This window comes from Equus quagga, chromosome 9, assembly GCF_021613505.1.
Source record: "Equus quagga isolate Etosha38 chromosome 9, UCLA_HA_Equagga_1.0, whole genome shotgun sequence".
Lineage (NCBI taxonomy): Eukaryota > Metazoa > Chordata > Mammalia > Perissodactyla > Equidae > Equus > Equus quagga.
In genome coordinates, this window is record NC_060275.1 from 17,708,943 (window position 1) to 17,731,635 (window position 22,693).

Sequence of the window (22,693 nt, forward strand, 5' to 3'; positions counted from 1 at the left end):
GCTCGTAATAAATGCACTCCAATTTTGATTTATAGATTGATTACGGATTGTTTGCATCAACAGCAGTAAAGGTCCATGAGTCTGGAGATAAGAAGTTGAGAGGTTAATGAAAACTATGTTAAAATAAGGTGGGCTAGTGTGGTGCTTATAGCCCAGATGAACAGAGCTAATAAAATAAACAACTTACATCGTACTGCTTATCCTCAGATTTTTTTTAAAAATCATTATAAGACATTTATAAGAAACAAAACACTGGATGACCACGAATATTTTGACAATATTTTTTCTAAATAAGGGAAAGAAGATTCCCTTTAAAATGCGGAGTTATTTGTTGAGTCAAAGACCAATACTATCTCAAATGTCCCGGTTCTGTTGACCCCTTCTTCCATAACTCATAATCCCTCTTACCAAAACTAAACAAAACTCTGTTTCTTTGAATGCACTATTGCTGTGGTTTCAAAACTTGGAAAGCTCTTGTTAGTAAATTTTGAGAGAGGTAAAGGTTGAGCGACAAATTCATGGAAACTCCTGATTCAACAACAAAACGGGCTCTACAGCCTCGTGGACCACTGGTTCCCTGTGTGAAATGCCCTCACACAGGTTGCTGGAGATTAGAGGACTGGAACTGAGTTTAGTATTCGCGATTATGCCTTATTTCTGGAAAGGCTTGTTTCTGCAAAGTCCACCTAAGAAAACCAGCTACTGCATAATTGGTATCCCATCAAAACGAATGCCTTTCTTCTAAGGAAGGTCTGCTATAGCAGAGAGGACTGATACGGCGGAATCACAGGTGTTAGAGCTCGCGAATTCCACCAATAAGGTATGTTAGGAGGCAGGAGAAAGCTTCTGGCAGGTAGACACGGGGCCAGCTCCTCTACACTCCGCGTCACGTGGGAAGGGAATGTTGGAGTCCCTTTCCCGCCTCACGAGAGGACTGGAGGAGCGCGCGGCCCTCGCCGCCTCCAGGCCCCGCCCCCTCGCGCACGGCCCCGCCCACAGGTGCTCCAGAGCTGGCAGCTGCCTGGGTAGCGAGGCCGGGGGGCGGGGCTCACCCTTGCCCTCGGGGGCCCTCGCGCTCCGCCAATCAGCGAGCGCCCTGTTGGCCGTCCGCGGCTCCCGCGCCCCTCCCCCTCTCGCCGGCCTCCTCTTCGCAGAATCCAAGATGGCGGGATCCAGGCAAAGGGGTCCCCAGGCCAGAGCTCGGCGGCTCTTCTGCGCCTTGCTGCTGTCGCTCAGTCGCTTCGTCGGTGGCGATGGCGTGGGAGGCGACCCCGCGGCTGCAGGCACCCCAGCCGCGCTGCCACATCGCCGTTTCGAATACAAATACAGCTTCAAAGGGCCGCACCTGGTGCAGAGCGACGGGACCGTGCCCTTCTGGGCCCACGCGGGGAGTAAGCCGGGGCAGAGGGCGGGGGGCCCGGATCCCCTCCTCGCCTTGCGCCTCCTCCTCTTCACCCTCTTCCCCGCTGCACGCCATCTGCACGGTGGAGGGGCGCCTTCTCAGCAGCCCCTTCTGCAGGTCGGCTCTGCTCCGCAAGGTTCCCGCCGCCTCACCCCCAGCCTTGCCCCCCGTTCTGTCCACCTGCCCTTCCTCCTGTCCTCTCTTCTTTGATCGCATCGGTTCTTTCTGTTTGATCTAGAGGTGTTTTGTTACTTCCTACGCTTCCAAGCGCTCACTTCAACTTGCTTCTGGGCATCACGTTTCACCCTGCCGCCACGTCTCAAGGGGAAACGTCCCGCAGCCGCACCCCTAGCCATCCCAACCTGAGACCTGTTCGCGCAGCCCCCCCACCTCCTTTCCCGCTCCCCCTCGGCTCTCCCCTGCTTTTTTCCCTCCGGTGTTAGCAATGTAAGTTAATGCTCCAGTTTGTACCCCATATCCCCTGATGGCTCCAGAGATGGCATATGTTGGTTTTAGAGTAATTTTTAATTCCGTGTCAGAGGACGTTCTTCTCAGCCTGTTGGAGCTACACCTTAAATTTGCCTCTCTCCATGACTTGGTGTGGTCTTTGATCTTTTCTCTTGTGATAACACATTATGCAATAGTCACACTCAGTCCTTTATTTAGTAGAAGAAACGATATATTTTTTAGTATTGATTGCTTCAGAATTTGAGACTAAGAATAGCATTCTATCTACAGCTTTTTTTTTTTTTTTAGTGTTTTTGAAAAGTTGGAACAAGCTATGCTCCATGTTTTATTCACTCTGTGTTTGGCACTGTTAGTCGGTAAGAGAGCCTTGCTACACGTTTACATATGTGAAAGAAAACAAAACTGTCGTTTAGTGCTGATGTGTCACTGCTGACTAAGGAACCGGCTGTAGCACTTGGCGTGCTGTAAGCTCCGTTCAGTGACCGTCAGATGCACCCTTTGAAACAAGCGGCTAATGCCTTTATATGGGATGAGAAGCTCTAACAATTTGAATTCCATTGTTATGTGTAGTTAAGCAATCATTTAGATAAGGTTTATATACATCATTTTAGATTGTCCAATGCTTGAAACAGAATGTTCCATTTCTAGAAAGTAATTACTGAATAGGAAGCACACTTTTAGGAAGGGCCGTTTGACTGAAATTAACATGTAATTAAAAGGTATAAATTTCAATTTGACATAATGACCAAGTTATTAAATTTGAAGCAGAGTGTAATTATTTTGTTACTCAGCAGACATTATGTGCCCACTCATCAAGGGTGTATTGCTGAACATTTGTTATCAAGGTAACATTGTTCTTAATACACAAAGATGATGCAGATATACCAAACACAGTTTTGGGGGTTTTTGTTTTTCTTTTTGGAGCAATGATGAATTTTTCAGCAGTGGTGATGAGTTTGTTCATACTTTTTCACTTCTGCATCTCTCCATTGCCTGCTTGCTCTTCTATCTCTTTCTCACACTTAACACCAGCCAATTAGCAATATTAGCCAATTGCTCAAATTAGTTACCTAACTACAGAGCCTATAACCAGCTCAGCTTGTCTGCTGCAGAAATGTCAGATGACATACTTGGACGAATTAAAGTTTGATGGCTAGACTGCATTTGAAATAGAGGGATTACTATTTTACCCATGACTTTCCTATCTCCTGACTCTGGGAATCACTGCTGTGGTATCCCTTGCTTTCATTTTCACTGTAATTTTTACAATTTCAGTGTTTTCTTGACTTCATTGATCATTGTTTCCCTTTTCATTTTGCCCTGAGATCCATTATTTAAAACAATTTTTTAAAACAGAGAAATTTAAGATGCAATTTAAACATGGCCCTTTACATTCATCCCTAAAGCAAGACAAATCTATGGTGTTTCTTTTTCTCACCTCTAATGGCCTTTTATACTGTCAGTACACATCCCTGGGTCCATAAGGGCAAAAAATGATAACAATTTGTCACTCTTTATAGCTCTCAGAGTTCTTTCACCTTCATTCTCTGATTTGATTCTTAATAGGCAAGGCAAGTATTATCTGTTTTATAGATGAAAAAACTGATGTTCAGAAAGATGAAGGTTCTTGGAAAGGGTTACATAGCTGGTGTCAGTAAACAGAACTCAAATCTAGGGCTTCTGATTCTATATCCCATGCTCTTTCCACGATGCCTGCCCCCAACTTTGCAGTGTTTGAAAGTGACGGTGACAAATAGTGGCTGATCTTAGTAAAGTATCTTAACTTTACTTGTCTTTTTGTAAGTTTTTCCTACCTCTAAAGAGATAATAGACTTATTTCCCAGCGTGGATGTCCAAACTGGTTAACATCTAAGAGTGTGCTAGAATTCTTCCAGTTTAGGCCTTTAGTAATTATGTAGTCCAATAATAGGAATAGCTGACATTTATTGAAACATTTACATGCACTTATGAAGGCACTTACATGCCTGTGAGGTTGTTAGAGAAATGGAGCAGCGTCAACAATCGAACAGCTAATAGGTGGTGGAGCTGGGACGTGAACCTAGTTTGGAAATGCAAACCACCATTTTGGGCTTCACCGTTCTCTCTGAGAATCTGCTGACGCTGAAGAACTGTTTATTGACTTGAAATTCAGTGGACCCTCTCCCTAGAAAAATTCATATATGCACAAAATTTTGCATATAACTTTTGGGGTGTTTATGGAAGTAATTGAGCCCAGCCCCTTCATTTTACAGGTGAACATATGGTGGACCCAAGAGAGTAAGAGAATTATTTGCTCAAAGTCACACAGCTGAACTGAGACTAGGAATAAGTCTCTTGATTCCTAGTGGTATGTTCTTTTCAAATGTTTGAGCTTTCCAACATTTGTAAACTGGTAAAATAAATTGCAGTTTTAAAAAAATAATATGCAAATTTTTGATGTATTTGAAAAAGAATACTATGAGGGGATCAAATAGTTTCTTTGCCTTTTAAGCCATAATTTCCTCCATCCTGCCCCTTGAGTTTAATTTTTTTTGCAATATTTCACTATTCAAAAGATAAGAGGGGAGGGTGTTAGAATGCCCTAAAATGTAAAGTTGAAATTGTCAACATGAAATTTTTTCGTATCAAAGTTATTGTACAGGTTACTGAGTTAAAATTACATCTCTATAGGTATGTGTAACCGTTTTTTAATGATTCATTGAGTTTTACCTAATTATAACTTAAAGCTTTGCTTCCCTGGTTTTTGTTCTAGATGCTATTCCAAGTTCAGATCAAATTCGAATAACACCATCTTTAAAAAGCCAAAGAGGATCAGTGTGGACAAAGACAAAAGCAGCCTTTGAGAACTGGGAAGTTGAGGTGACATTTCGAGTGACTGGAAGAGGTCGAATTGGAGCTGATGGCCTGGTATGATCATTTCTTTAACTTAGAAAATGTATATAAATGCATATACCACCAGCCTCTCAATGGTCCCCGTTATATATTCACAGGCAATTTGGTATACAGAAAATCAAGGCTTGGAGGGTCCTGTGTTTGGATCGGCTGATATGTGGAATGGTGTTGGAGTATTTTTCGATTCTTTTGACAATGATGGAAAGGTATATTTGTTGTCAGCACTATTACTCGCTTTAATATGTTTACTAACAAAATTAGGCTGTGAGAAATAGAGCTTGTTTTACTGTTTTGTCAGTTTAGTAGAACTCCCCAAGCTATATTTTTAATATAATGGTTAGTCTTTATGTAACTGAGAATTTACAAATACAAAGCTATGAGTACATGGTTTGTCATACACCAGCTTGAGGCCATACGGGAGCCCTAACTCTGAGAACTGGGCAGTGACCTCCCGCCCCACTGCCCTGTGTGTGCTTAGTAACTTTGATGGAAGAGCATGAGTCGTTTAGAAGTAGGCAGTGAAACCAGTAGTATTAAGAAAACTGTAACAGTTTTCGTGAAAATACCCATGTGCGTTACTACTGCTAACTTACGTACTAATATCTTTTCCTATGTTGATCACTCTTTTTGATCAGCCAGTTTCTCTAATGATCTCTCCTAAAACAGTTAAGGACAAAATGTGCTTACATATTGGAAACATTAACTTGTGCTTCAGCAGCCTTAAGATTGGTGATCTTTGTTTTAGGTTGTTTCTCTACTGATTTTCAGAGGTCATTGTTAAACAATTTGAAGTTGAACCGTAGTAATTCAGTGAATGCTGCGGCCGTGTTTGTCCTGTTACTAAACTCCCATAAGCTCATGTTTGTGCCACGTGCATGGTGTCCTCAGATATGTGTTGAGGTTGACTATTCAAAGACAAGGCACGTCAATCTTTATTGCGGTGTTAAGTAACTGTTTTTGAATGATTCTAAGAGTGTGGTAAATTTTTTCTACATAAGTGGAAGTCTCTTCTGGAGAAGTAATCCTCCAGAACAATCTAGAATTCTTTGATCTAAGGACTTTAAAACAAATACATTCTCTTTATTTTCAGAAAAATAATCCTGCTATAGTAATTATAGGCAACAATGGACAATTCCATTATGACCATCAAAAGTACGTATGTGTTTTTTTACATTATTCCTGATTTCAGCTTCTTTTTGGAAACCTTATAAAATATGTTGTTTCAAATCTGAATATTTTTCAGATGAAGTAAGATTATTCTCTTTCTTGAGATGTATTTTATAAGTTGGTGGAAAAGTCTTATTTTATTTGGTTCTGTTTTTAAGTTCTTTCTGTGGACTACCTCAGATTTCAAACATAAAAATGTTTTTTATTTACTCTAAAATTAGATAATACTTGTGAAGGTTTATAAAATGTTCCTGGCTCTCAGTGATGCCACTAGTCGTGTTTTTTCGTCTTTATTAAAAGGGATCTTTCAGAAATAAAATTCAGAGCCTTGACCAAACTAATGACTAAGCAGTTTACACTACTCGTTCAACCTTAGTATTGCTTTCTTTAAAGACTCTCAGTGGCTACAAAGCTTGTAAGTGTTTAGTTTATTTACAATGTGTATGGATTAGGTATGTACATTTTTCATTTTTACATGTTTGTTGTGAGAGGAATTACCTTTTAGCCAATCAGTGAACTGTAAGAAAAATTCCTTATCCACACTCCTGTTTGCTGTTTGCTACCTTAGTGATTTCCACTCTGGTAGTTTATCACAGTTGCCCGTGGAGCTATTTGGAGTAGACGTGCCTGGGCCTCTCTGTGGTTCTGCTTCAGTTGATTGAGGGCAGTATCTGCGAAATTGCTTTTTTGTGTGTGTTTGAGGAAGATTGGCCCTGAACTAACACCTGCTGCCAATCTTCCTCTTGGTACTTGAGGAAGATTGTCGTTGAGCCAACATCTGTGCCAGCGTTCCTCTACCTTGTATGGCTTGACGAGTAGTGTATAGGTCTGTGCCCAGGATCCAAACCCATGAACCCTGGGCCACTGAAGCAGAGTGTGTGAACTTAACCACTATGCCACCGGGCCGGCCCAGGATCTGCATTTTTAAAAGCTCCCTATGTTGATTCTGATTCTGCCCTGGAGTAGAGGACTGCTGCTTTAGTCAACTTTGTGTCTTCTGAAGAAATAACTTCAGCTATCCCAAGACTTTGTCATAGCTTGATATTATTTTAATCTTCCCAAACATTAATAATTTCAAAAAGTGAGTTTTTAAATACTAAAAAGTTTTAAGTTTCTTGTTTGTTTTCCTTTCCCTCATTCTATAGTGATGGTGCTAATCAAGCTTTAGCAAGTTGCCAGAGGGACTTTCGTAATAAACCCTATCCTGTCCGGGCAAAGGTTATATATTACCAGAAAACATTGACAGTAAGTAACATGCATTTAGAGATAATCAAATTCTAGTAAGGCTTTTCATCCTGAATCCTTGACAGAAGTTAAATGTATTTAAATTTGGATATTGTTCATCAGTGTTACTCTGAGAGAACAGAGTGGCTTCAAAGCTCCATGTAAGTGGCCACGTGTTATAAAACCTTGCCAGTAGGTTTGCATTTAGTTAGTAAATGTTTAAGCATCCTGCTGTATGCCACACATTATATACTTATCCAAGCCTTCAAGATACAAATGTGCCTAAGACAAAGGTCATTTTCTCCAAAGAGCTTGTAGTCTCATGGAGGAGACACTTAGATAGTGTTACTATGCTTTGTGATAAATGCTACCTCAGAGATATCACTAAGGGATCAAGGGTTTAGAATCCTGTCATCCTGACAAGCGGGAGAGGGGAAGGTCAGGAAGTTTCTCAGAGTTGAACTGCACCTTGAAGGGGAAATAGAGATTTCTGAGATGGAGTGCATGTTCCAGGCAGAGGGACTTGAGAGAAATGGAAAGATTTGGGAAAGGCAAGTCGTCTTGTATGCCTGGAGGATAGAGGAGACCCATGGGAAGTGAGGTTGAAAGGTCGGCAGTAACGGGTCTTGCAGACCTCATTTAGTTTATTCTATAAGAAACTGTTAAAAGAGTTTTAAGCAGGAAGTGAAAGGGTCCAATCTGCAATTTAGGAAGCTGCCTTAGGCAGCAGTGTTTTTATAATGGTATTTGTGAAAGGAGCCAAGGATAAGATGATTTAGACTCCTTGGCTCTTAAGAGGCCACATCCTGTGCCTGGTACTTTATATGTGGTTTCTCATTTGTTCTTTCCAACAGCCTGCTGGGGTAGGCTTCCCCATTTACACACAGGGAAATTGAGTATGGGGGATTTTAAGTTACCTGGACAGCATCATACCAAATGAGTAACAGAACTGTGATTTAAACCCAGCACTAATTTAACTGCGAGACTCCACTTGTGGTGTGAACCAGGTAGAGGGAAGATAGAGGAGAGATGATTAGGAGGTGGAGACTATAGGACTTAGTGCTAGCTTGTTAGGGGGTAGGGAGGTGAATACAGATTCGGAGTCAAAGATAGTTCCTGAATTTCTGGCCAATTTTACAACTAAGTGGTTCCAGTAACTTGCCTGGTTCCATTAACTAGCCAAGAAGCAGCGCATTTGTTTGTGTTTGTTTGAGGGAGGAGTGGGAAAGCAGAGGGTTGATAATGAGTAGACAAATTGAGTTTAGAGTAATACTTCGGTGGATCTATCCAGCTGGCAGTTATAATAACTAAGATCACTAATGCAGTGTCAGCTTTGTTTTTTGAAGACGCTATCTATATCTGGTTATACAATACTTATAAGTAAAAAATATTTTGTATAAATTTTTATTTCCCCTAAATCATGAGCTAGCCTTATACTCCTGTGTATAAAACTCTGAAAAAGGTGGTTCCTTGGAAAACTGTGTTGTCTCATTCTTATATTCCACGCTAATTTAGAGAGCTCAGAGTAGAGGAAGTGTCCAGTCTATTATGATTGACTTGGATTTGAATTCCACTGAAATGATACATCTTGTACAGTCTCATCAGGGTCATCAGTAAATCCCACTTACCTTCCTGTGGCAGAACCCAGGCACCAACCATCACACTCTTGAGCTGACCCATTGCAGGGAGGCCTTGAGCCCTGCCAGCAGTTCCCAAAACAATAGTCCTGCAAAATGTACTCCCACAGGAGTTCCATGGTCAGATGAGATTGGGCATGAATGCGCATGTGAGCACATTAGAGATTCTGGGAGGTCCTGAAATAAACATTTACTGAATCCCACATTTTTCAGTCTTACTTGACCATGGAATTCTTTTTTCACCTAATATCTATGAAGGTCTATAGAGGCGGTGTTCTGAAGAATACATTCTAGAGAGACTTGGGAGTTCGCATGGCTGTGACTCAGTGGTTCTATTCTTTTGGCTCAGTCTGTCGCCCCTGTAATTTTCTATCTCGAGGAGACATACTCATTCTTGAACACACTAGTTCAGATCCCTTTTTCCATCAGATTTCCCAAACACCAGCTCATAATGATCTGTTTCTCCTAAACTTGTATTTTTTTTCAATGCTTCTGTGGGTTTTAAAATATATTGTCCTGAGTTGCTAGTTAACTCTGTGTTTGAACGTCTTTTCTCATCAATATAATTGTAAACTTCTCAGTGCAGGCATTATATCCTGTATTCCTCCTAGTCCCTAATATTGTACCCATTTTAGGTACTCAGGAGCTGTTTGTTAAATTAGGACTTACACGCTTAACTTGTCCCAGCTGTTTGAACTTCAGAGGGGAAGGCAAAGTAAGGGGAGCAAGAGATGCTATTGGTGGAGGAAACATGGTCAAAACAAGAGACTTTAAATACTGCTAGTATACTGTTTAACGGTGGGCTAAACCTATAAGGCGAATAGGAATGTTCTTGATGCCCTCATAAAGGAGTGTTGCTGGTGTTAATCAGTGGACACGTTGTACGTGTACGGTCACAGTCCCCACCTTCCTCCAAAGTCGTAGTACAATGAATACATTGTACCCTTTTTTTAAAAAAAGAATTAGAACTAGACAGTAAAGACTCCTGATGAATTTTCAGTTTGTTGGGCTTCAAGGAAAAATACTGAACAGTTAAAATAGAAAAGTTTTTAGTATTGGAATTAGAATGGGATTAACTTAACCCATTTTTTTTTTTAGCTCTCAAAGGCAGATGTCTTACTGATCATTGATTCTGATTTGAAAGACTCTATAGAGGAGTGCCAGTTGTAAAAGGTGTAAACTGAAATAGGAGCGTTACTGATCAGAGGAAGCAAATATTAATATCAGGCAACTCAATGGCAGGTGATCTAAAAAAGTTGATAGTTCACATTTCCATCCTACGTTATATAGAGATTAACCCTTCACATTGACAGGTATCTTATTCCTTGCTGAAAATTTGGACAGAATACTGTGACGTTTACCTGTGTGAGTTAATTTTGACTATCACTGACAGAACTTTGCATCTGGAAGTAGTGATTGAAGTGCCCTTCCTCTGGTGGCATGGACCTACTCCTTTTGCTTCCCCTCTATCCCATTGCCTCTTGGCTTGGGGTCAGGCTGGTGACTGGGTATTGAAGAGGCTACACCACTGCTTGACTGGGATCATGAGAAGAGTATTCATGTGTCAGGTGGATTCCTGAGCTTTCTTAGAATTCCAAGGTTTTTTAAAAGACATTTAAAGTCATTACTTCAAATATACATTCTGCAGAGTAGATACTTATATGTCTTTTTTTTTTAATTTTCTGCCTTTTTTGTCAAAATGACTTCTGTCACTTTTGCTGTCTCTCTTGTAACTTATTACAGTCCAGTTACCTCATTAATTTAATGAAGAGGAGCTCACTACTTGTTAAGGCACTCTATTTAATTTTCAACTAGCTGTAGTGAAAATTGTAAATTCAACCTCTTGGTTTGTCTCTGTCACCAAGATTGCGGAATAAATCTGAGCCCTCTTCTGTCTGACCCATTCAGAGGAAGTAATCATGGTTCCCTAAGTCTTCTTGAGAGAAGGTGAACCATATTCTGTTTTAGAAAGATTTTCCTGAAAAGTTATCAGATTTTTCTCTTTAAACCTTTGACACACAGTAAGGCAAAAACTGTTTTCATAAGTGAAATAACTTGTGTAACGATACCGAAGAAGCGAGGTGATTTAATGGACAAGGATTACCCTTTATAATAGGAGAGAAAGCTGATAGCTTTTTGACAGTTGGATATTAGACCAAATAGAAAGATCAGATAGTATTAGTCATAAATTGACTATTTGAAATTCGTGTTACAGTGTCTGTTGTAAAACCTATAGCTACAGTATGTCTTTCTAGGTAATGATCAATAATGGCTTCACACCAGATAAAAATGATTATGAATTTTGCGCCAAAGTGGAAAATATGATTATCCCCGCACAAGGGCATTTTGGAATATCTGCTGCAACTGGGGGTCTTGCAGGTAAATCTTACCCATTAATATTAAAAGTTTGTGAATTGAGTTTTATTGGGAATAGTATATGTTGGAGCTGCGTAGACTTGTTTACTCTTAACCTTGTAAGACTAGTTGTAACCTTCCCATAGTCTGTGATGCCCGTCATGTGGTCTCTTGGGACCGCTAATTCTCTACTTATGTTCTGTAGGTGAACAGTTGGCTGGGACTGCGTACATTACGTCAATGAGAGCTTCCATTTGGCTGCTACTTCATAGTGAAGGAGACATATTTAAAGTCGAGGCTATAAAAGGCTCGTTGCCAAGAGCTTTAGGGTCCTAAGAGTTATCACAGCACATTTAAATGAATGTGGTAGCCTGAGGAAATATTACTTGGGACTAAACTGTAAACGAGATGTATTTACCCTTTTTCTTCCACATGTATTGATAAATGAACTTACTATTTGACATTACCATCTTGTGTTTATATAGCGCATTGTATAATATTTTTATTATTTTCACATACATGAATTGTTTGTTACAACAACACAGGGTGGGAGGGAGAGAGGATAGAGCATATTTACCCTATTTTTAGATGAGTTTAATCTGGGATTAAAGGACTTTCTCAAGATCACAGGCCAGTAGTGGTCAGCCCCAGGCAGGACTTGGGTTAGATTTCCGACTCCTGGGTTCAGTGCCTTTTTACACTGCATGACTTCTAAAGTTACTTAACTGGCACTGCAGCGTACAGTTTGCTCTCTTCCCTGGCTGCACCTCTAGATCTCCATGGTGGTGGCAGAGGGCATCGAGATGGCCGCACAGCTGAAATTAATTGCTCTTGCTTTGTGGATGTGGCTAGCCAGGATTGGTATTTTAGTTCAATATTAAGAGGTTTGATCTGCTAGGTCCCTGTTTTCAGCTTAAACAGCTTGAAATTAATTCATTTTTTTATGTGATTTAAGATAAAATTGTTAATGTCTGCTGTGTGAGGGAAATAAATATGAATGATGTATAGATAAAGTAATCATATTATTGAAATCAGGATGCTTTGGGAGTACAAGGAGAGGCTGCTAGTAATGCCAGGATGACATGGATAAACAGGACTGTCCCAGTAAGCCAGGACAGAGCAGTGTCGTAGTTCTAACAAGAAAGTAAGGCAGGAAGTGATGAGCGCTGTGAGAGAGAATGAGAGACGGACAGGCACAGGAAGGACGTGAAGGACAGGCTTTCGTCTCGTTAGGCTGGCACGTAGTCCACGAAGGAGATTGGTGGGACAATACGGGAGGATCTTGGTTGCAGGATGAGGAGTTTGGGCTTGTTTTCACCCTTCACTTGTTTCTTCATTCCCTTACCAGACACTTGGTAAACATCTGTTGTATGTTAAACACTGCTGCGTGTTCTGGTTTAGGATTTAAGAAAGTGAATTTTAGCTTATTTCTAATGTAAATCTTTCAGATGAATTTTTATCTCTAAGCTCACAGAACCCCACTGCCTTTACTAAATTAGAGCTAATTTTTGTTATTTCTCTTATTGATTATTATTTTTTAAAGCAGTAGATATCTATAAAGTAAATTTACAACCATAAAAATAATCTATTATGAAACTTTTTTAGATTTTTTTTTTTAATTTGTAGATGACCATGATGTCCTTTCTTTTCTGACTTTCCAATTGACTGAGCCTGGGAAAGAGCCAGTAAGTATACACATTTTTTTCAAAAAGTTTGTTTTTAGTTCACGCGTATTGCCTCATAGCTGAAAACCTGGGAAGACTGACTTAGGTTCGGACCTCGTTTCTGCTAGTTCCTGCCGCATGACCTTGTACAAGTACAAACCTCTGTAACGCTGCATTTCTTCATTGCACAACTGAGGTTTCGTCCTGGCCACCTCCTGACATTGTAAGCCTTAAATAAGACATGCTCTGCTAAAAAGCACTTAAAAAACGCTAGTGGTTACTGTTACTCTTTGTTGGAATTATTAGTAGCAAGAGTAAATTTGCTGTGATTTAAATAAGAAGTAACATTTTTATGTTAACCTTTCAACTCATGGTAGAGTAGTTAAAATGAGAAAAAGAACATATATTAAGGTTTATTTTCCTACCTTTTTAATTTTTTTATTGATCTATTCTTAAATTCCAAAAAAGCCTACATTGGATAAAGAAATTTCAGAAAAAGAAAAAGAAAAGTATCAGGAGGAATTTGAGCACTTTCAACAAGAACTGGATAAAAAAAAAGAGGAATTCCAGAAGGACCACCCTGACCTTCAGGGGCATCCCGGTAAGTTGGAGAAAACTGTCCCCAGAGCTGCAGCAGTAGTTGTGGCACTCGTGTGTCACCTGGCCCTTTCATTCTTTTCATCCTCACTCTCTTACCTGGCATATCCCATGTCCTTTCTGGAAACAATTTAGGAGCAAATCGTTCGTCTTTAAAGGGCTTGGAGGTTGATGTTTATAGCAGTAAGAGTGTGCTTGAGTGCTGTGTGCAGTAGGGGTCCCGTGGGGCTGTGGATGGGTGAACATGGACCGCAGGAGGGTGAGCTCCGTGAGGACGGGGATTTTGTTTGTTGTGTTTACTGCTGTGTCCTTGAAACCTAAAGAAAAAGAGAACAACAACAGTGCTGACCTAGGAATTGAGACTCAGTAAATATTTAGTCAATGAAATCATCCAAGGTTTCTGTCTTTCCTTTTAGTGGCACACAGTTACCTTGTTAATAGAGAAATAATACTTGGAAACTATCAACTATTACGAGAGTAATGTGAAGTGATTATCTGGCTCTCCTGCCCTTACTCCTCAATAGAATTCTGGACTTTAAAGGTTGAAAATTTTGAAATATTAGTTTAAGCCAATGTAATTAAGAACTTAAGTATACTACATGTGAAGAAAAAACATGTTAGGGCCAAATGGAGTGACTTTAAATTATCTGCTAACTTTTATTGTCTGGGTTGTTCCCCATCAGCACGGTGTTCAAGGCTGTATTTCATAAGCCTGTGGCTAACTTTTGAACTCACCATGTAGTATGTGATTCTCTAAATGATCAACAGTGTGATTCAGACTTAAGATAAGAATGAAAGATAAATTTCATTCTTTTATTCAGTTTGTGTTAAACATCGCATATGCTTTGTGAGCATATCCTGAAGCTTATTGCAGTAAGTGTTTGAATGAAATGCTCTATGTTCAGCATGGTCAGGTATAAAAAGAAAATCAGCTGTTCTCAACTCCATTTCTTAGTCTTTTACGTAAGTAAAATGCACAACTTTTAAGAGCATAGTTTGATGAATTTTGACAAATGGGTATACCCATTTAAACCATCGCTCATGTCCGTACGCAGGATATTTTTATCACCCCAGAAAGTTCCCTCATGCCTCTTTCAAGTCAAGCCCCCCTCCACGAAGACAACAACTATTGTGATTTCTATTAACATAGATTAGTTCTGGCTGTTCATATAAATAGAATCACATAGTGTATTTGAAGGAGGAAATGATTTTTAGGTGAAAAAATTCAGACCTAATTTATCACAAGAGTTCAACCGCCAAAGACGGTAAAAACAAAAATTGGCGGGGGAGAAGGGCAAAAGGGGTAAAGGGACACACGTGTATAGTGACGGATAAAAACTAGACTTGGTGGTGAACACAATGCAGACTGTAGAGAAACTGATATATAATAACGTACACCTGAAATTTACAGTGTTGAAAGCCAATATGACCTCAATAAAACAGTTTTTTTTAAAACAGTAATTTAATCATGATTGAATTAATTATCTGCATGTTTACTATTGGGGAGATCATAGCCCTGTGTTGATGATGTTCTAATTTTAGTATATGTTGATACTTTGGTCACTTATGGTATTTTGAAAACTTCATATGTGTAGGTGGTTCTAACTTAATTTGTAATTTCTATTTCAGCAGATGAAATATTTGAGAGTATAGGAGATCGTGAGCTGAGACAAATCTTTGAAGGACAGAATCGTATTCATCTTGAAATCAAGCAGCTGAACCGACAGTTAGATATGATTCTTGATGAACAGAGAAGATATGTCTCTTCCTTGACAGAGGAGATCTCTAAAAGAGGAGCAGGAGTCCCGGGGCAGCACGGACAGGTGAGCTTTTGAAATGTGCAGGTATGCCTGAGTTAGCCTTTGATGGAGGAGAAGCAGAAAAGAGAGGCTGCTCTGCCGAATGTTCCTGTGGAATGCGGATTATTGAATGTCATCTTGTTTTTCCTCTAGATCACTCAACAAGAACTGGATACTGTTGTGAATGCTCAGCATGAGATTCTGAGACAAGTAAATGAAGTGAAGTAAGTGTACAAAAGTAGTGTCTGTTATGTGATATCTTTATCTTAAATTCATGACTTCCGTAGATGTGCAAGCACGTTATTGTAAGATTCCTGTGGGAGGGTAAGAAGCACATTCTAGATTCATTTTATAAATAGGGGAATATAAAGTACAGAAACTTTTGATATTTAGAAACTGCAAACATGTCTAAATTTTTTAATTGTTCTAAGCTAGAAAAGAAAAAAATGCTTTAGCATCTTTAAGAAACTAGTTTTGTCCCAGTTACTTAACAGCCAGGAATGTTCATACATTTATTAAATATAAAAATAATATGGGTAATATATAACAATTCTATGAAAAATTCTAGGGGAATAAGCGTGCATAGCATTGTAGGAGTATAATACAAGCATATCTGATGCAGGAACTTCTTTTTGATGGAATGAAATCATTTTGAAGGAAGTAGGCTATGTGTGACTACCTCTTTTTTATTTCATCTTGTACCCTAAGAGAGACAGGGTTGTCCCTAAGAGGGACAAAGGGTTGGAGCAGAGAGGAGATACTGTGTCCTTGGAACATTGATAAGTTTCTAGATAGGCTTCATTTATGCAGATAATTAACAGCTTTCAATACCTGGAACAGAGAAACAGCCAAAATGTCACATTTCATAAGCTAGTACTTTAGAGCACTGCCCCAACCAATACAGCCCTTGACAAACAAGAACGTCAAGGTGAGTTCTTTAGGACAGGAATATTAAACAGGATTAGGTTAAACAGAAGGTGATGATATATAACACCTAGTGATTAAAGGCAACCCAACTTGTAACTGCAAATTTCTGTTTCTTTCGGTTGTACTGTTTGGCATATTTAAAAATCTTCAAGTTGTAAACTCATGATTAAAATATTCATGATGCTAAATGAATAAATTCTCTTAGAAATAGCCTGGATCATGTAACAGTTTTTGAATTTTTATTGTGATCTAATTTTAGACTTCAGATGTTGCAAAAATAGCACAGTTTCCATATATCCCTTGTTCATCTTCCCCTAATGTTAACATCTTACATAACCATAGTACAATTATCAGAACCAAGAAATTAACATTGGTATAGGACTACTAATTAAACTAATGATCTCATTCAGATTTCACCAGTTTTCCACCAGTGCATTTTTTCTCTTCCAGGATCCTATCCAGGATCACACATTGCATTTAGTTATTTCTCTTTAGCCTTCTACAGTCTGAAATAGTGCATCTTTCCTGGTCTTTCATGACCATGGCAATTTCCAGGAGCATTGATCAGTTATTTGGTCCAGTGTCCCTCGATTTGGGTTTGTCTGGTGTTTGCTCTTATCATGACAGGAATACAACAGTGTATCATGTGCATGATGTCGATGTGTCTTATGACAGGCGATGTTGGCTGTTATTGTTTGATTATGGTGGTTTCTTCCTTGTTTCTGTACTTCAAAGTTACTGTCTTTCCCTCGGAGGTTAGATATTTTGGGAAAGATACTTTGAGACTATGTAAATATCCTGTTTCACTTTAAACTTTTGCTTACTAGTTTTGAGCATCCATTGATGTCTTGTCTGAAACAAGAATGTGGTGTTTACCAAATGCTGCTTCGATTCCTTCTACATTTATTGATTGTAATTCTGTAAGGACCAGCTATCCCACCTCCCCATTTATTTATTTAATCAATTATTTATATCAGTATGGACTCATGAATGTTTACTATATGAGTTACAATCCACTACTATCATTATTTATTTTGTTGCTCAAATTATTCCAGCTCTAGTCATTAGGAACTCCTCCAAGTTGACTTCTGTGTTCTTTCAGCAAGACCCCATCCTTTTTTAAGCATTTCTTTATGTTCTGGTACTACCCTATGTTTCAGGCTCATCTTGTATTTTTTCTGCCCCACCTCTAGAATCAACCACTTCTCTACTGAGTGCTCGTTCTTTTTATTAGAGAAAGGTATTTAGAAACCAAGATCTGGGTGCTAGGTGTGCTCATTACTACTGGGGTGCCATTGCTTCTAGGCCTTCTTGGCGGACAGAGCTAGGGAATACAGGAATGTATGCTAACCCACACATATATACCTATCTATATTTTTGTATCCATCAACCTACATTTGTATTAAAAAACCATGATTTATCTGGATACTTTGGATTCCAGTTGGACTGAGCACTACTAGGTTGATTTTAGCCTTCCTCCTTTCCCTGTTTGAAAAGTCTTTCTCCGACAGGGAGAAACCTGGTTTTTATTATCTATAATATATTTACTTATTGGTTCAATTTTATTGTGCACATAAAGTACACACAGAGTGGTTTCAAATTGTTAACCCATATTCCTGTGAGAAATACATTTACTGACAGATTTATGTAAAGTTCCTTTTCATAAAGTTGTTTTTGCCTCTAGCCTTAACAGTATCTAGTCCAGACACCATTTTCCAGATAGTTACTTAGTTTAGTTCTCTTCTTCCCCACTCTCTTCAGTCTGGTTATGGTTCATTTACGATACAGTTAGGTTCTTTGTTAGTGTTTATATTCCTCCTACATCTGGTTGATTCTAATTAGATATTTTGGATATCTGAAGGGTATATGAATACTGTGGTTCTAAGAGATTTTAAGAGCCACAATAGATATATATTTATTCATTGAAGTATCACTCCTTTCTCAGCACTTCTACCCCATTCCCATGGTACCCCATCCCATTAATTTCTGGTTTGTTGCTTCTTGTATTTCTTCTGCACACGTGTATTGTCTTAGATCCCTCCTTTCTCATCTGACTGGCAGCATACTCAAGAGACTCTTGTGCTTTGCTTGTTTCACTTAACGGTAACACCAGAACATCTTCACATTCAGTTAGTGGTTAGTAAATCCTAGCCATCCAGTTGCATTATCCATGAAAGCACTTACTTAGGGTAGTTAGCAATCCTTGTAAATTCCCACTTACTAATTGAGAACAGATGTCATTCATACAATAACTTAGAGTAAAAAGTGAACTCAAATTTCTGAATTTGTCCTCTAGAACTTTTTCTTCAGGATTAAGCTTCACAAAAAAATGTACGAAGATAGGAAATATTTGCCTTTAATGGAAAAGGTGGTTTGTGTCTTCATGCATTTTCATATTCTTAGGGAATCATAGCAGAAATGTGTAGTTCAACCTCTGCTTCAGTTCACAGAAAGAGGAAAAAAGGCCCTGAATGATAAAAGACCACAATATGGATCTAGTTCCAGTTCTCGTGGTCTCCTCACTTTCAAGTACTCTTTCTAGCAAACCATAAAGCCTTGACAGTTTTGTTTTCATTATAGAAATTTTCAAATACCAAAAAGTTGAGAATAATATAAGAGCCCTTCCTCATATTCTGATCGCCAACTTTGAACAGTCGTTAGTAACCAGATGTTGTCAGCCTGGGCCATTCATTATAAAGGGCCCCCATCAACCTCTCTTTAAGTTTTAGTAGCCAGTGATGGCCATAGCCTGAATCCATCATTTCACTGGAGGTTGGGGAAGAGTTGACACTCCCATTCTAAAACTCCCTCTCCATTTAAAAATAATTTTTCACGTCAATTCTCTGTTATCCTGAAATAGTTCAGGAAAGGCAAGATAAATACTTGATTCTTTCTCCGTATTTTTCAGAATAATGAATTGGTGCTCTGGCAATCTCCACTGTTAAACAATGTGGTATTGAGGGGTGATTTTTTTTTTTTCAACTCATGGATTTTAATGTATGTTGCTGTTTTGATCCACTAGTCTTTATAATTGATGTCCAAATTGTCTCAACTTTGGCCGCTAGCAGCCCCTACAAGTTAGCTTCTGTGTCCTGCCCCATTAGTTGCTGGTGGCTTCCTTCCTTTGGGGTGTGAGACTTCCCAGGGTTCTCTTGTACATTTCTGTGTCACACGTGGCAAAAGGCATTTTTCTTTGGAGCCCTGGTCTTTTAGTGGGAAATGGTATTTATAGACAGTCTAGTGCTGATTGCTACTGGATTGTCATTGCTTCTAGGCCTTTTCAGTGCACAGTGTTACAGATACTGTTTGAGCTTTGCCGTTCATATATGTTGGCTTGTGTCGTTTGTTAATTGGTTATATTTTTTAAATGCTGAATTCAAAGTATAAATGCTCTTTTTTGGTGAGTAGGCAGCATTTAGCATTTCATGTTTACCTTTATCTAATTAATGAGTGCCTGTTGCATTCTAGGTACTGTGCTAGACATTTTCACATGAATATTTCATGCTCTTCTGGGACCTTGCTCTTGGTTACTCTCTTCTGTACCTTTACCCTGTCCTGTAATGTAATATTTAAGCTGCCTAGCAGTCTTTATTCACTCTTGATCATCACTTATCTCATTCAAAATATGCAGCACTCTCCTTAAGCCCCATAACCCAGCCCACCAATGCCACTCTGCCTGGGAGATGATCTGTCTCCTCACCCTCCTCTCTGTGCCCCAGCCTCCCTCCCCACACCGTCTCCATCCACTCAGCTGTGTCCAGGCCAATCCTTAGCTCTGCATCAAACTCTCTGCTTCTCTGACCCATGCTCTGTCAGTGGTCCTCTCTCCGTCTTCTACCTGAACTTGTCCTTCAGTGCTGCTGCTTCCATTTATAAAAGCGCTTGTGCTTGTGTTATTCAGAACTAAGCAAAACACACCAACCTTTAATTGCCCCTTTCTATTCCTTTTACTGTTGTTTCTCTTTTCCTTCCTTTTTAGCTGAGTTTCTAAAAAAGTGACCAAGCTACCTGTCTCTGCTTCCAAACCACTGTAATTTGTCCTCATACCACTAAACCGTTCTTTCTGCAGTCACTCGTGCCCTAGTAATGAACACCTTCAGTCTTCCTCTGTCTGGACTTTTTGTGGCAGCTGACGCTTTTCCCCACTCCCTCCACCTTGAGACATTTTCCTTGTAAGGCTTCTAGCAGACCTTTCACTCTTGGCGCTCTGTGGCCTCTTGGCTTCCGTTTAGTTTTCTTCATCCATTGCTCTTCCTTCCATCATCCCTTAACACGTGTTTTTGTGTAGGGTTCTGTCCAGGCCTCTTTTCACTTGACCCATTCCCTAAGTTAAGTATACCCTCCTTCCAACACAATCCCACCCTCATAGGACCCTCCTTATCCTTTAACAACTCAGCCCCCCCGGGTGCCTAGCTGAGTTACATGCAGCTTTTGTCATAGAACCCTAGATGTGCCTCCATCACGTTGCTCTCCTGCTAGACTATTTATTAGTCTTGGCAGGGCAGGAATTGTCTTTTTCTCACACTGTTTATATCCCTAAAAATACCTGCCTCATAACATGTACCAAACAAATGTTAGGAGAATCAACAGGCAAATGAATGATTAGGAACACATTAAGTGACTCAACCTTTGTATAATGGAAAGATGTTTATATCTAAGCAAGTTCATGCTTCTGGGAAGCAATGTTTTTAAATGCAGATATGTGAGAAAGTTACAGATTCTGGGATGCTTTATTCTTAGTAAGTATTTTAGATGTATTAAAATGTAATTCTTAATTTGGGTTTTAGTGGAAAAGCTTAGAATTTTTTTTGAGCATATGTGCCATTAAAAGAAATTTTAATCAGCATGTCATTTATTCAGAAATCACTTGAGATATTTTGTAATATAAATGTTAATAAGATAAACTATTTGCCATTTATAGAGCTTTTTAAGTACTCCTAGGTAAAATAACCGGACATTTTCAGGTAAATTGAAATTCACATACATTCCTTTCTTAATAAATAGTCCTGTTATATTTCTACCATTATTTAAAAAAAATGTTTGTAATCTTTTACTATCATGCTTATAGACTCATATCCAAGGGCATACTCAGTGGTAGAGCTCTTTATCTTACATCTGAATAGTGGAATCACATTTTACATGCAGATTATATTCTGAAGTCAGTGTGTAAGGGAAAATGTTGTATAAGGTCAAAATTACCCTTCAAAAACATACCACGTTGGAGACTTTCCATGCCATTGCTCAGTATGCCAAACAGCAGTTTTTCCTTCATCTTTGAAACAGATAGATGCTTCTTCAGTTGAGCTCTAGTTGAAGCACTAGGTTTGTATAGAGGGGCCGTCTAATAGAACTGCAAGGAGAAATAGAATTACATTTGTCGTAGGGGTCCCCAAGACCACCCCTAGGTTCTTTGATTTGCTGAAAGTATTCACAGATCTCAGAAAAGCTGCTACAATCACAGTTACGGTTTATTACCCAAAAAAGGATATGGAATAAAATCAGCAGAGAAAAAAAGTGCATATGGTGGAGTTGGAGAACCCAGGCACAAGCTTCCAGTTGTCCCCTCCCAGTGGAGTCGCATACAGTGCTTATTCCTCTCAGCAGTGATGTGTGACAACATGCACAAAGTGTTGCCAGCCGAGGAAGCACACCCAAGCTCTGGTTCCCAGGATTTATCATGTCAGTCACATAGGCATGGAGCACCCAATTGGCTGTCCTTAACTACTCCATTTTCGGTCCCTGTAGAGGTCAAACTGATAGAATAGCCTATGGCCCCAGGCAAGCAAAACATACATCACATTGCTGGCATAAACTATCTGGTGTGGCCCAAGGCCCCACGGGGACAAAGACACTCTTAACAGGCAGGATATTCCAGGGGCTTGGAGGTTACCTCCGGGAGTCAAGGGCCAGTCCTGAAACCTTTGGAATGTGCAGGGTTTGGGCATCCCAGGCCTGATGGGTTAATGCTTTATTGTACTACGTTAAACACCTAGGGAGATTTAAGTTCATTAAAAGTATCATCCATTATGTTATTCAATATCCATTTATGGTATTGGTTTTAACACAAATTATTTAATGTTACTCTCTCTGTGGTTATTCTCTATGTAGTTAGATGACCTTCAGTAAAAGATAAAGGCATAACGTTAAGTTGTAGTTTTATGAATTACTTTCCGATCTTGAAGACAATTCACTTTTTAAAATGTAGATTTTCTTTATCTTTTTTTTATGATCTAATATATTGGGCTTAGAAATGTAACCTACCAGTTGAAACCTGTGACTGAAGAAATCATCTTTCTGGTGATTCCATTGTGTGATGGGATTTTCTGTTTCAGGAATTCCATGAGTGAAACTCTCAGGCTGGTCAGTGGCATCCAGCATCCTGGCTCTGCAGGGGGAGTTTATGAGACCACCCAGCACTTCAACGACATCAAGGAGCACCTTCACGTAGTGAAGCGGGACATAGATAACTTAGTGCAGCGAACCCTGGTGAGTCCTTTCCCTCGAGTTTGCTGGTTATCACTGTCTTCTTTAGGAAAGGAAGAACACATTGTCTGCTTTCTT

The 22,693-nt window shown here is 39.4% G+C and overlaps 1 protein-coding gene across 4 annotated transcripts in view; it reads left to right on the forward strand.

Moving 5' to 3' along the window:
• Positions 1–1,130: 1,130 nt before the first annotated feature.
• Positions 1,131–22,693, forward strand: part of LMAN1 (lectin, mannose binding 1) — a 28,311-nt gene continuing 6,748 nt past the window's right edge. For 3 of the 4 annotated variants that reach the window (XM_046671587.1, XM_046671588.1, XM_046671589.1), the window contains exons 1-11: positions 1,131–1,391; positions 4,623–4,777; positions 4,861–4,968; positions 5,853–5,914; positions 7,075–7,174; positions 11,046–11,169; positions 12,772–12,830; positions 13,278–13,410; positions 15,036–15,229; positions 15,359–15,429; positions 22,465–22,618. In XM_046671587.1, the coding sequence (XP_046527543.1) occupies positions 1,163–1,391; positions 4,623–4,777; positions 4,861–4,968; positions 5,853–5,914; positions 7,075–7,174; positions 11,046–11,169; positions 12,772–12,830; positions 13,278–13,410; positions 15,036–15,229; positions 15,359–15,429; positions 22,465–22,618 (1,389 nt within the window). In that variant the 5' untranslated portion in view covers positions 1,131–1,162. The remainder of the gene's footprint in view (positions 1,392–4,622; positions 4,778–4,860; positions 4,969–5,852; positions 5,915–7,074; positions 7,175–11,045; positions 11,170–12,771; positions 12,831–13,277; positions 13,411–15,035; positions 15,230–15,358; positions 15,430–22,464; positions 22,619–22,693) is intronic. The other variant, XM_046671590.1, reaches the window with a different exon arrangement.